The sequence below is a fragment of the Cavia porcellus genome, unplaced genomic scaffold (genome assembly GCF_034190915.1).
Source record: "Cavia porcellus strain 051 isolate PalLab524CR breed Dunkin Hartley unplaced genomic scaffold, mCavPor4.1 scaffold_15, whole genome shotgun sequence".
In the NCBI taxonomy this organism is placed as follows: Eukaryota; Metazoa; Chordata; class Mammalia; order Rodentia; family Caviidae; genus Cavia; species Cavia porcellus.
In genome coordinates, this window is record NW_026947498.1 from 73,285,216 (window position 1) to 73,297,306 (window position 12,091).

At 50.0% G+C, this 12,091-nt stretch overlaps 1 protein-coding gene across 2 annotated transcripts; it reads left to right on the forward strand.

Annotated features, from left to right (window-relative positions):
* Positions 1 to 68: 68 nt before the first annotated feature.
* On the forward strand, positions 69 to 11,583 carry LOC100732806 (solute carrier family 22 member 13). Of its 2 annotated transcripts, XM_063225185.1 has the most exons (10): positions 69 to 641; positions 6,903 to 7,006; positions 7,233 to 7,387; positions 7,600 to 7,768; positions 7,983 to 8,103; positions 8,192 to 8,286; positions 8,494 to 8,708; positions 8,890 to 8,998; positions 9,496 to 9,719; positions 9,803 to 11,583. In XM_063225185.1, exons 1-10 carry the CDS (start codon positions 264 to 266, stop codon positions 9,847 to 9,849), a joined length of 1,617 nt encoding a protein of 538 aa, XP_063081255.1. In that variant the 5' UTR covers positions 69 to 263; the 3' UTR covers positions 9,850 to 11,583. The 2 variants fall into 2 exon arrangements, with proteins under 2 accessions (XP_063081255.1, XP_063081256.1); XM_063225186.1 differs by lacking the exon at positions 9,803 to 11,583 and having other exon boundaries at positions 8,890 to 9,011; positions 9,496 to 9,634.
* The last annotated feature ends 508 nt before the right edge of the window (positions 11,584 to 12,091 follow it).

The following is a 12,091-nucleotide window of genomic DNA, read 5'->3' on the forward strand; positions in this document are numbered from 1 at the left end:
GGGTGTGGCTCCAGGAGGTGTTCCTGATACCTCTTGTGAGGCCTGCATTCTCGGGAAATCACCCCAGATGCTGCAAGCTAGAGCAGACTGTTTTCGCACCGCACTCCACCCTTCTCAGACCTCAGTTTGGGAGCTGATGTGTGGCAAGTGGAGTTGGGCAAGGCTGGATTAAACATTAATGTAGCTGTAACCATCACCCATGGGAGAAAGCTTGAGACAGAGCTCCGCGATTTTCCCAGGCTGAGGAGTGGTGACTAGCAGTCATGGCTCAGTTTGGCCAGATTCTTTCTGAAATAGGTGACTTTGGTCGCTTCCAGGTACGGTTACTGATCATGGTGAGTGTTCCCCACTTGCTCTATTCCTTCTATATATTTGGCCAGGTTTTTATAGTCCTGGATGAGCCCCACCACTGCTCGGTGGCCTGGGTCCAGAACAAAACTTTGAACCTGAGTGCTGAAGAGCAGCTGAATCTGAGTGTCCCTCTGGATGCGGAGGGCCAGCCCGAGTCCTGCCTCATGTTCCGGCCACCCCCTGACACTGCCAGCCTGGAGGACATCCTCAGCCACCACTTCAATGAGACACAGCCTTGTGAGACTGGCTGGGACTATCCTGAGCACAGAGCCCCCTCCCTACTGAATGAGGTGAGGCTGGCCTTGGTCTGTCTGTCCGTCTGCTGCAGTCTGTTGCTTCCTCTGCCTGACCTGTGCCTTGGTTGCCTGTGCTGCTCTTCTCCCTTCCCATTCTTGAAGCTCTGGCTGTCTCTATGCCTGCTTTTCAGTCCACCACTCATCCTGCTTTCCTTGTGCTCTGCCCACTGACCCTTCTCTCTCATGCACCTTGTCTGTCTGGTCTGCCTGCCGCCTGTCTGTGTGTGGTTGCCCTCTCTGTGCTTGTCACGCTGCCCGTCTGCTCTGCTGTCTGCCTGTGTTCCTGTCCCCTTGTGCTTCCCTCCCGCACTTTCTCCCTCTCCCTGACATCTGCATCGGTCCATTTTCCTTCCCATGATCCTGCCCTCGTGTCTGTCTGGTTACCTGTCCCCTTGTGTTGTCCTTGCTCTCTCGGGTCACCTTCTTCCCTGCCCTCACATCCTCCTTCCTGCTCCTGGACTTGGACCTCCAACTGTCCATCTCCTCTCTACATCTCGGCCTGGCTGCTGTCTCTGGGTTGCTGGAGGGCACTGGTGACTCCAGGACCTGTGCTGTGCACAGCAAGGGACCGGCTCACTTCCTTAGGAGAGACAGAGGCAGGTAGCCAGACTGATTACTCCTCCAACCACATCAGAGCAGAGGGGCCCCCTGCAGCATCAGACCTGATGCTGTTGGTGCTCCAGCAATGGAGGCTGCGGGGAGAGAACTTGGCCAGAGCATCTAGGAGAGCTCCCGGTGGAGCTGGGCTGCATGCTGGACCCCTGTTGTGCCAGTCCAGAGACAGCACTGATGGGACACAGACAAATTCAACTGTTGCTGTCCGCATAGCCGTAAACTTGGAGACCAGTAACTGTTCTTTTGCACTAAAAGTTTTGAAAAACATTCACTTTTTTGGAAGCTTTCTAGCACAATATTTTAATCAAAGTCAGACATATTTATTTGTTTCTTGGTTTGTTAACCTATTGTAGAAATTGAACTTCACACATTGAGGCCCCCAATCCTTAAAATGCATTTTAATGTAAAATTTCTTTTGAGAACATTTTTCATTTAAAGGGCACTTTATAAGAAAATTATATGACATAAAAAATGAGACGGGAAAAAGCAAACCGAAAACGATTTATTGCTTCGTGTGGCGCTGGACAGAGCTTGCAAGCTGTGCAGCTAGAGACATGATGGAAAACAAACTGATGCATATGTTCCTTGGCCAAAGCTAGACTAAGAGCGGGCTGCGTCACTTTCTGTTTTTCACCACCTCTTCTGCAGGCTTTCTGGTCTAAAGCAGAGGAGAGAGGCCGGTCGCACTTGCCCTCCCTGAGTTCCGCGGGGCTGACCCAGGGCTCATTTGTGCTGCCGAGCGCTCCCCCTAGTGGTAGCTGCGCTTGCTGCTCTGCTCATCCTCTCCCCAGTCACTGAGTAGGTGTTTGCTTGGCCACTTTCTTAGGTCAGGAACTGTGCAGTGGGAGAGCCCAGAGGATTCGGGAGAGGCATGGTCGTCTAGATCTCGACCTCTGGGTTTGGCTGAAAGATTATTTGTTTGTTTCAGGCCGGAAACTGCCAGATGCCTACTGCTTGACCTGTAGTAAAATGACAGTTTTCAAGACCAGAGAGTGTGGCTCGTTCTGGTTTATCACAGGCAGGCTGCAAACCTTGCTTTTATCAGCAGAGGTGTGGAGTAACGTGGCCAAGCTGTCAGGTTCCTCTTCCTCAGTGGGAATGGTCCGTGGAAGGCAGTGCAAGAAGGCAGGTAGGCAGGGCGGGGCCTGGGGAAACCAGTGGGCTGAAGCGAAGCCGCTGAGTGCTCGGCTGCATCTCAGCAACTGGAGCTCCTTTTCATTTTTAAGTTTGCAGCAGGGTCTATCTGAAGTGTGATCTCCCTGCCTCTGTCTGCTGAGTAGGGGGGAGCACAGGTGTGCAGTAGCACTTGTGACTGAACACTCACTTTCTAATTGTGGCCCTAGAGCTCCGACCCTGGGAGCCTCAGGATGTGGCCTCCTCTGTTCTCCCACCTGCCCAGTTGTTCCCACCTTCTCATGAGAGCGTTGAGTAGCTCAGGAACCTTCTCAGTCTCTGGATCTAGTGCAGCCTACTGTAATGCACCTTAGCAGAACTGGAGTAATCACTCAGCATCAGTCCATGGTGGGTACAAGGCTTCACTGCCTCTCAAAAGTTGTGATGGCCACACATGCTTATAACCTCTTATCCGCCTGCCAGATATCATCCTTGGGCCCACAGAACAGCGCCCATTGTTCAGAGCCTTCTGTATCCATCATTGCAGGCCATTTGCTGATGCGTTAGTGGACTGCTTGTACTGCTCCATCCTGCTGAAGCCTACTGAGGATAACGGCAGGAAACAGATAGAGGAAGGGGCCCATGTTGCCTGTATCTGAGGATCCACTGTCAGGAAGCTCTGAGTAGCATAGAAATAAAGTCTGGGTGAACTCAGAGGCAGAGGCAATAAGCAGGCTACTTCCTGAAATGGGTGGACTTTGAGTTGCACATTGAAATACCCAAAACTGTCAGAGGGAGGAGCGAGTCCTTCATAGGCAGGGAACGGCCAAGGAACATGCTGGCAGCAGAAATCAGGCAGTGCGGCAGCTTGGGCACCTGGTGAGTGGCAGAGGGTAGGGAAGTGTGTGGGACCCAGATGGGGCGTTACAAGAATTTGGGACTGTGACCTATTAATTCTGTCATACACTGCTATTTGGGTTGGGGTTGAGGATGGAACCCAGGACATTCATACTGGGCCTTCTCTCCAGTCCACCTTTATTTTGACATAGAGTCTCATTAAGGTCTCACTAAGTTGCCTGGGCTGGGCTCCAACTTGAGATCCTCCTGCCTCCAACTCCCCAAATTCTAGGTTTACAGGTGTGCTCCATTGTGCTCAGCTGTTTCCTATAGGTGAAGACAATGCATACATAAGAAATGACATGAAAAAAAAAGTTTGTTCAGCACCAGTGAATCCATGAGAATTAGGATGTGAGGGTAGAAAAAATTTACTAGGTAGTTTTAAAAATTGGAAGCTGTGACCCAAATAAGCTGATACAATTCCTTTCAACACTTGTGAGGGGGCTGTGTGAGACTCTTTACACAATTTCGGAGACAGTTCAGAGCCCTTGATAGCTGCCTGTGCGAAGGGTGTCTCCTGCGGGAAGCCGACAGCTGGGTTCTAAACTTCCGGGTCTTCTCCCTGCCCACAGCGGCCAGCAGTTAGCTCATCAGCCTGCTTCCGCCTGGCCTGAAACAGGACAGTTAGCTGCCCTATATACCTACCCTCCACATGATCTCCCATCCAACCTCTCTCCATGGCCTTTCACTGGGTTCCAGCACGGTGTATACTGCTAGGCTGCAAATCTGCACGGGCATATTAGACAGGTGACCCAAGGAAGCACTGTTTTATAAATGATGAATTCAGTGAACCGGGTATATTTCTCACAAGGTGTAATGCCTTTATTTATTTGTTAATGAAACAAATTAGAAATGGATCAGCAAACAGCTAACAAATTTCCTTCCATAAGTCACATATATAACACCCCTTAGAAAGGAGGATAGTCCCACCCACTCTCGGAACTCTCCCCCAATCCTGTGACACACAGGTGTTGAAATCAGTGCATGATCAGATGGAGATTTATTCACCGTGTTGGATATCAGGGTCAGGTTTGGCCAATGGCACTGATGCTCACAGAAACACACCCAACCGTCTGCGTTGCAGAACTTGTGTTTAACCATGTGGAAGATTTCAGATTTGATGTTGACCTCAGTATCTGCAACAGGGCATTCACAGCCCTCAGGGGGTATCTAGCCTTCTTTATTCTCAGTCACCAAACTGGCCTGTGGTGCCAGGATGGGAGGCACGCACCTCACACCTAGCTTATCACATTCCCTTCATCTCTACAACTGTGCCAAGGAAATGCACATCTTGGGTGTGATGGGTCCTGTGCCAGTGAAAATGCCAAGCTCTGGTCCAGGCCGCGGCTCCCTCGCTGTGAGATCTGCGCTGCTGCTTACCTGGGAGGAGAGGCTCTGCACACTGACCGCAGGCCCCTCTGTGAGCAGGCACACCAAGCTGCCTCAGACCTAGTAGCTTCACCTTCATCCTGAAATGCAAACTGCACTCCGATGAGGGGGAAAGAGCACGTTTCCTTGTGGGCCAGGTGCTCTTCGAAGACAGTATGCTTCTTCTTTTCAGTCCACTGGTGTGACTTTTCCTTGATGCTCATCACTGGTCAAAGAAAAATGCACTTCCTGGTCCTGTCCCAACGGACCCCTAAAGCGCAAGGGAAACAGATCACTGATGAATAGCAGCAGCAGTAGCAGAGAGATCGCTCTTGGGACCGAACAGGAGGTTAGGATGGAGGCAGAAGACGTCCAGAACAGCTACTGTTGCATGCTGGAGGCATGAAAATGTACCTGGAAGATGTGAGGAAAGCTGACATAACGAAGCAGTGAAGGGAGTCAGCTCTTACGGGTCCTTAGAAACAACGTGGAGAGCAAAAGGAGCCGCGGAGGTTCTTGGGGGTAATGCAGCTGCACAGTGGATGATTAGGAGACAGAGTACGGAATTTATGACAGCCAGGCAGGAACCAAGAGGACATGAGTCCTGGCTACGACAGAGGGAGCCGGTTGTGAAGACTCCCCTGTATAATGCAGTTTCCAATGGGAATCCTCTTAAATCCAACCGACAAGGCTGTACAACACATTTTATCCCTGTTTTGCAGACACGGGTAGCTAAGGTCTTGAAAAGCTGCTCATTTCTGACTCAAGTCTGGTAGGAGCCAACATTTCTATTTTTATTTACTTCTTGCTGTGGTATCTTCTTACAAGGGCATTCTGCAGTTCCTAGACAACAAATCCATGGAAAACTGGGTGGATGAACAGTCAGGTCTCCTGTGCTGCCTTGCATCATTTCCAGGGCAATGAGCTGTTCAGTTCAGGTCCTCACAAACTGTGTGTGTGAATGCAAGTGTGAGCTCAGTGCTGAGCGCTGGCTTGGTGATTTCTTGCCCACATCGCTGAGCTGATGCTGATTGACTAGAAAGCTTTATATGGCTGAGTTCCTTTATTCACCTTCAGCAAATCTCTTCTCCTCCAATGGGGTTGGCTCCGTGTGTTCAGCAGATGCTTCTCACCTACTGTGGCTGCCATCAGAGGTGAGACTGACCACCTCCTGCAGAGCTCTCCTCCCTCAGGGAGCCCTAACACCATGTCACAGAGGCAAGGATCAATGTAGGTGGTGCATGCAGAGTGTCAGTATAGGACCCTGCACACAGTGAGCATCCTCATGGCAGGGAGCCATGTGGGCAGAGGCTGGGACCAAGCGCTTGGCACATAGAAATCCCCTGAGGGCCCAGGACCCAGCACATGGGGCCAGATGTGTGCACACAGTGCAGAAGTGTGCAGGGCTCCATCAACCAGCATATTGTGTTCACTTGGTTCACTAGTCTGTGGGTCAGGCAGACTGTGAGTCTTTAAGGGAGTTGGCGTGATTTACCCACATGCATTCACTGTCTCTCTCTGTGTCTCTGTCTCTCCTTCAATCTGTCTGTGTGCTCCTCTGTCTGTAGCCTTCTTCCCATGTATGTATGTTCTTCTGTCTTAACCAGAAGGGAGGATACTTGCTTGCATTCAGATTGCCTATATGGGACCCTGGGGATTCTGCAGCCCAGTGGCAAACTTGGGGAGTCCCAAGTGTTTCCCAGGGAGCCTGGGTTGTGGGGAGGGGGCCTGTGACTGGGAGGCAGCCATTATTAGTAAGCAGTTTGTCAGAGTTTCCCAGTGATACATGCTTAGCTTTTCAGCGGGTCGGGAGAAATGTCCTAAGTGCCAAATGATGAAGTTCAGACAACACATTTTGGTCATTGTTTGCCCAGCAATGTACGCAATGCCTTCCTAGTAAGGATGTCTGTCCCTCCTGAGCAGACACCTTCTCAGTCCTGGAATGCTGCCACCCACACGTCCCCCTGCTCATGACTCACACAGCGGGTTGCTTTTCCTCACAGCACCTGCCAGGAACGGGACTTCACACACACTGATGTGACTGGCAGGAAGGCAGTGTGATCTGTGCACTGACTGCTCTGGACTAGCAGACTGTGAAGCAGAGAGATGGTGAACAGTGCGGCCCATACTTAGGCTTTGTGCCCCATGGGTTTCTAATGGACTTTGGGTAGCATGCAGACAGTTGGGGAACCATGGGCCCCAAAGGCAGTGAAGGACTTGTCCTCAGTGCCCCTATGTCACATCGGCCTCTATCTGCCTCAGTTCAACCTGGTGTGTGATCGGAAGCCGCTGACACAGACCTCGCAATCAGTGTTCATGGCAGGACTCCTTGCAGGGGCCCTCATCTTCGGGCCACTCAGTGACTGGTATGTATGTTGGCCAACTTCACCTACCACACTCCTGGTGCAGGCCCATGTTGCCACTGACCCTCTGTCCCCTGGATAAGGCCCTGTTCCCTGCTACTCATCTGGGACTCCTGGGGAGGGGCCATGGCACATGCTGGACACAGATCCCAGGGTGGACCCTGGGTGCCCAGGGCTTCTTCTCCAGGAGTGCCTCTCCCTGTACCCACCTGCCAATTTGTTACCGCAGGATTGGCCGTAGAACCTGTGTCCTGCTGCAGCTGCTCCTGATTGGCATCCTGGGCCTGGTCACGGCCTTTATGCCCAGTTTTGAGCTCTACATGGTGCTACGCTTTGCTGTGGCTGCTGCCAATGCAGGATGCTTGTTAAGCACTATTGCCCTGAGTGAGTATCTGGACAGGGAGCCTTCAGTTCCAGTGCGGTCCTGGGGCTGGAGCTATTTGCAGCCTCCACATGCCTGTGGGGATATAATCCAGACCTGGATTGCTTCCTGTGCTGTAGTGAGGCTCCAGCCCTACCATGGTGGCGTCTATGGGCAAGACAGAAACAGAGCGGTCAGATGTCACCCACCTCAGGCTCAACCTCTCTTCCCATAGTTTCAGAGTGGGTTGGGTCCTCCTGGAGGACTCGCACCATCGCAGTGATGCAGGCCGTCTCTGCCGTCGGACAGATGGTTCTAGCTGGACTTGCCTATGGTATCCGAAACTGGAGATACTTGCAAATTGCTATCTCTGCTCCCACCTTCCTGCTCTTCTTCTACTTCTGGTGAGGAGACACTTGCTGGGAGGAAGTGGTGCTTGGTGAGCTTGCTGATGATGGAGTCCAGCCCTCACCTTCAGCACATCTCCCAGGTGGTCAAAGGCTGCAGTGGGACAGGCAACCTGGGAGGGCTGGGTGTGGGCCTCAGTGTTCCCTGGAATAGCTGGAAAGGATGCTTAGGACTCTGGACCCCAAAGTTCCAGCTCTTCCTGGTCTGCAGGCTTCTGCCAGAATCTCCACGGTGGCTCCTCATCTACAGGAAGATGGAGAAGGCCAAAAAACTGGTCCAGAAGGCTGCTGTGGTCAACAGGCGGGAGCTCTCTGCAGAGCTCTTGAACCAGGTACTGGCAGCAGCCCCAGCCCCAGCCCTGCCCCAGAGCTGTCCTTCCTAGATCGGCCCTGGACCCTTTACTCTGCCTCTCCTTCCAGCTGGCCCCAGAGGAGAAAGGCCCCTCAGGGAGTGTCTTAGATCTTTTTAAACATCCCTATCTCCGGAAGGTGACTCTGATTCTCATCTTTGTCTGGTGAGTGGCCAAGGCCCATGATCTTAGGCATGGATGAAGTCAGAGGACTCTCACTTCCCGGTGTCAGTGCCATGGTGATATGGTGGATTTCAGGCCAGTATTGTCATCACAGCAGTGCTGTTGTGACTCTGACTGAGGTCGCCTCTTTACCTGAGTGTAATGATGCTGACCACCCAGCACTGACGTGGATCCTTGGGCCCCTTGTAGGTTTGTGGACAGCCTCGTGTACTATGGCCTTAGCTTCCAAGTGGGGGAATTTGGCCTGGACATCTACCTGACACAGCTGATATTTGGAGCATTTGAAGTGCCTGCCCGCCTTTTCAGCATCTTCTTGATGGAGAGGTTGGGCCGCAAGTGGAGCCAGTCTGGGACGATGATTTTGGGTGGTGTCATGTGCTTGGTCATTGCCTTCATCCCTTCAGGTACAGGCTGGCTGTTTACCATGCATCCCCACCCACCTCAGCCAGGGGCCAGTCCAATGGTCATTGCTCTCATGTGCAACTAAGGGTTCCCAAGGTTTGGGTACAGCAGAGTTGAGGGTCTTGGGTGCCCAGTGATGTGAGCCATGAGCTCTCTGCATGACTGACCAGCCTCTTCCACCAGATCAGCCTGTGGTGATCACCGTGCTGGCTGTGGTGGGAAAGAATGCCTTAGCTGCCAGCTATACCGTCTCCTACGTGTACACTGCTGAGCTCTTCCCCACAGTCATCCGGTAAGAGCTTCTGGTAAGACGACTCCTCCTCTAACCTTGGTATCTGAATTTTGACAGCCACTATGCTGTCCTTAGCACCAGTCTACAAATAGCTAATGAAACTGGCTGTAGGGGCTGGAACAACCAGAAATCAAGCACAGTCCCTAAGTTTTCCCGTTGAGTATAAGACTGATACAGAAGTTCACTATGCCATGACCTTGTCAGGCACAAATGTGGGGTACGTGTAAAAGTGAAGGGCCAGAATAAGGGACATTCACTGGGGAAGAGGGAAAGTGTGAGGAGCAGTCTTTGTCTGAGATGTGGCAGTTGTGCAGGAGTGAAGCAGGCAGGGAGCCCTGGAGTGAGAGAAGCACAAAGGAGCAGAGAAACTCATTGCTGGGTGGACCATCGGGGCATGGCAAGCTTGCAAGACTTGTTGGATCTCAATAGAGGTGTTGCAGGGTATCTGTGGCCTGGAGCAAGACCAGCTCTGCTCAGCTTGTGCTGATCTCCCCCAGGCAAACGGGCATGGGGCTGGTGAGCATCTTCTCAAGGATCGGGGGCATCCTCACACCACTTATCCTCCTGCTGAGCGACTACTATGCGGCCCTCCCTATGCTCCTCTTTGGCATCATCCCCATTGTGGTAGGGGTGCTTGGTATCCTGCTGCCAGAGACACGTGGCCAGAGTCTGAAGGACACCATCCAGGACCTGGATCAGCAGCAACCCCCAGGACAAAAAGGTTGCTTGTTCTGATACTCACATGGGTTACTCTCCATCCAGAGGCCCTGGCCTCCACTTCACTATTTGTGTCTTGTTTCTTAGAAACCAATATGGATTCCATGGATCCGCAGACATCTGTGAAGCTTTGAAACAGAACCCTCCTACTTTAAGGTGTGGCGTGGTGAGGAATATGGCCATGGGACCAATTTCTGAACGTCAGTTACAGATTTTTGCTCTGTCCTGGTCCTTGGATTCAGAGACTTCAGCAAAACAAAGGAGATCATAGACAATTCTTCAAACCTAAGGATGGCCTTTGTGCCCTTGTCATACTTCTGACCATGTTCACTAAGATGCAGATCATCACCAGCAGGGAACACTCTACTCCTTCTCTGGATGTTGCCAGACACCAAAATCAGCATGTGTCATGCAGGCAGCATGCCATGACCTGGCCACAGCCCCAGCCTCAGCCACCCACTGCTGAGTACCATTCAGATGTGTCAGGAACAGTTCCTCCCCTGCCCCGACCCCTCACCTGTGATGTCCCCAGAACTTAACCCCAATAACCTCCATCAGAGTCTTTAGCATTCCCTTGGCTTTGCTCATTTTCTTATCATTTGTTTTTCCTGATTCTCCCAACCTGGGTAGCTCCACTGTGAGCAGCCTGAAGCCCAGAGCAGAGTTCCACGTAGGGCTTTCCAATGTTGTGGGAGCAAGCAGAGAGGAATCAAAGTTTGGAGCTGTGAGTTGTACCCGGACAGGTGGAGAAATTGCTGGGCAAGAGAAGAGAAAGTGATGGCTTATTCTAGGCATTGGCTCAAACCTTCTCTGTGTGGTGTTTAGGCCCAGAAGACATTTCATCTGAGAGACTGGTCAACCTCACAGCTACAGTCCTGCATTCTCCATGAAGATCACTCACCTGCTGCCTGACACTTTGCTTATACCTAACTTGGGTGTGGCTCAGTGGCCAACATGGGGAAAGGGAGATCAGTTCTGTTTCTCTATTCAACTCTATACCAAAGAATTCGACAACTTAGATGAAATGGATAAATTCCTTGGAAGAGAAATAATGAAAGCTTACTCAAGAATAAATGTAAATCCTAGGTTTGTGAGTATAATTCATTCCAGAAATAGGCTTGCAATTTAGTGCCCTATGGAAGCAAATTTTCCCATAAGAAATAAGGGACAATCAGATGATTGGTTCCACAACCCAAAAATATTCAGATGGCCATGGCTGCGATTCCTTTAACGTAACACAAAATAATAAATAAAATACAAATATGAAGCAAAATAAAGTAAGCTGCACTCATCTTTGAAGTCCTCATTGCTGTTGTGACAGAGTGAGGAGTTAAACTGTAGGAGGACTTTCAAATCACAGAATCATTGCTGCCTGTTAACTCAGCTTCTCTCCTGCACCTTTAACAAGGAATCCATCCAATGCTCCTTACTTTCGTCTCCTGTGGATGATTTTGCAGAAAAGCAACATCATATCATCGTTGAACAGATTCATCACATGCAGTGCTTAGCATTCTTTGCGTAGTTCTTCACTACAGAAGTTTGCAGTTTCCTACATTTTACACGTCTACCTGATCTCCTCAGCAGACGAGGTGTCATGCATAACCTCTAGCTGTTGGCAGACGATCACCCACAGTCTCACAGCATGAGAGAGCAAGAAACCATTGGCTCAGTTGTGATCACAGATGTTTGGTGTCACATGCCATTCATATTGCAAGACTTTATCAATTTAAAATTTATTTTTTATAATTATATTTATTTGTACCTTTTAGGTACACATAATGACTACATGCATCATGTTGAATTTGTACCAGTAAATGACATAGCTTGATTCTTTTTTCTCCATGTCCCCACCCTTCTTTTAACTCTTCTTGTCCTTTTATTTATAAAAGCTTTGTTTCCATTTTTTCCTCTTTTCTTGTTTTACTCTTTCTTCATTTTACCCTCCCCCCTTCTTGGTTCTGCTTCCTATTTGACGTTTCGTTCCTATTTTTATATACATATATAATTCTTTAAAATTTTATTTTGAATGTAGTAAAAATACAACAGAACAAGATAAAACAAAGCCAATCAAGACAATGTGGTCACATGGGAACAGAACTTCAAAGTAGAATAATGGGTACTAGAGTATATCTCATTATCTTCACAATAGTTGTCCAGTCAGTTAGGTATAGTGAAATCAAACCAATAACAGACCAGTGTAAAACAAATTGAAGGAGAATATTGAATAGAGCAAAACAATCATTACAAAACAAGAGTGAAAATCACCTTTGCCTTCAAACAGAATATAGAAGGAAATCCCACTTATGTGCTATATTGCATATGGTCATCCTCCCAAGAGATGCTCAGAACTCTGTCCCCAGTTGCTTAGGGGGGTGG

Coding starts and splice junctions, on each gene's coding strand:
- LOC100732806 (XM_063225185.1), top strand. CDS start 264: ATGGCTCAGTTTGGCCAGATTCTTTCTGAAATAGGTGACTTTGGTCGC. Junction 642..6,902: donor CCCCCTCCCTACTGAATGAG/GTGAGGCTGGCC, acceptor TATCTGCCTCAG/TTCAACCTGGTGTGTGATCG. Junction 8,287..8,493: donor CTGATTCTCATCTTTGTCTG/GTGAGTGGCCAA, acceptor GGCCCCTTGTAG/GTTTGTGGACAGCCTCGTGT.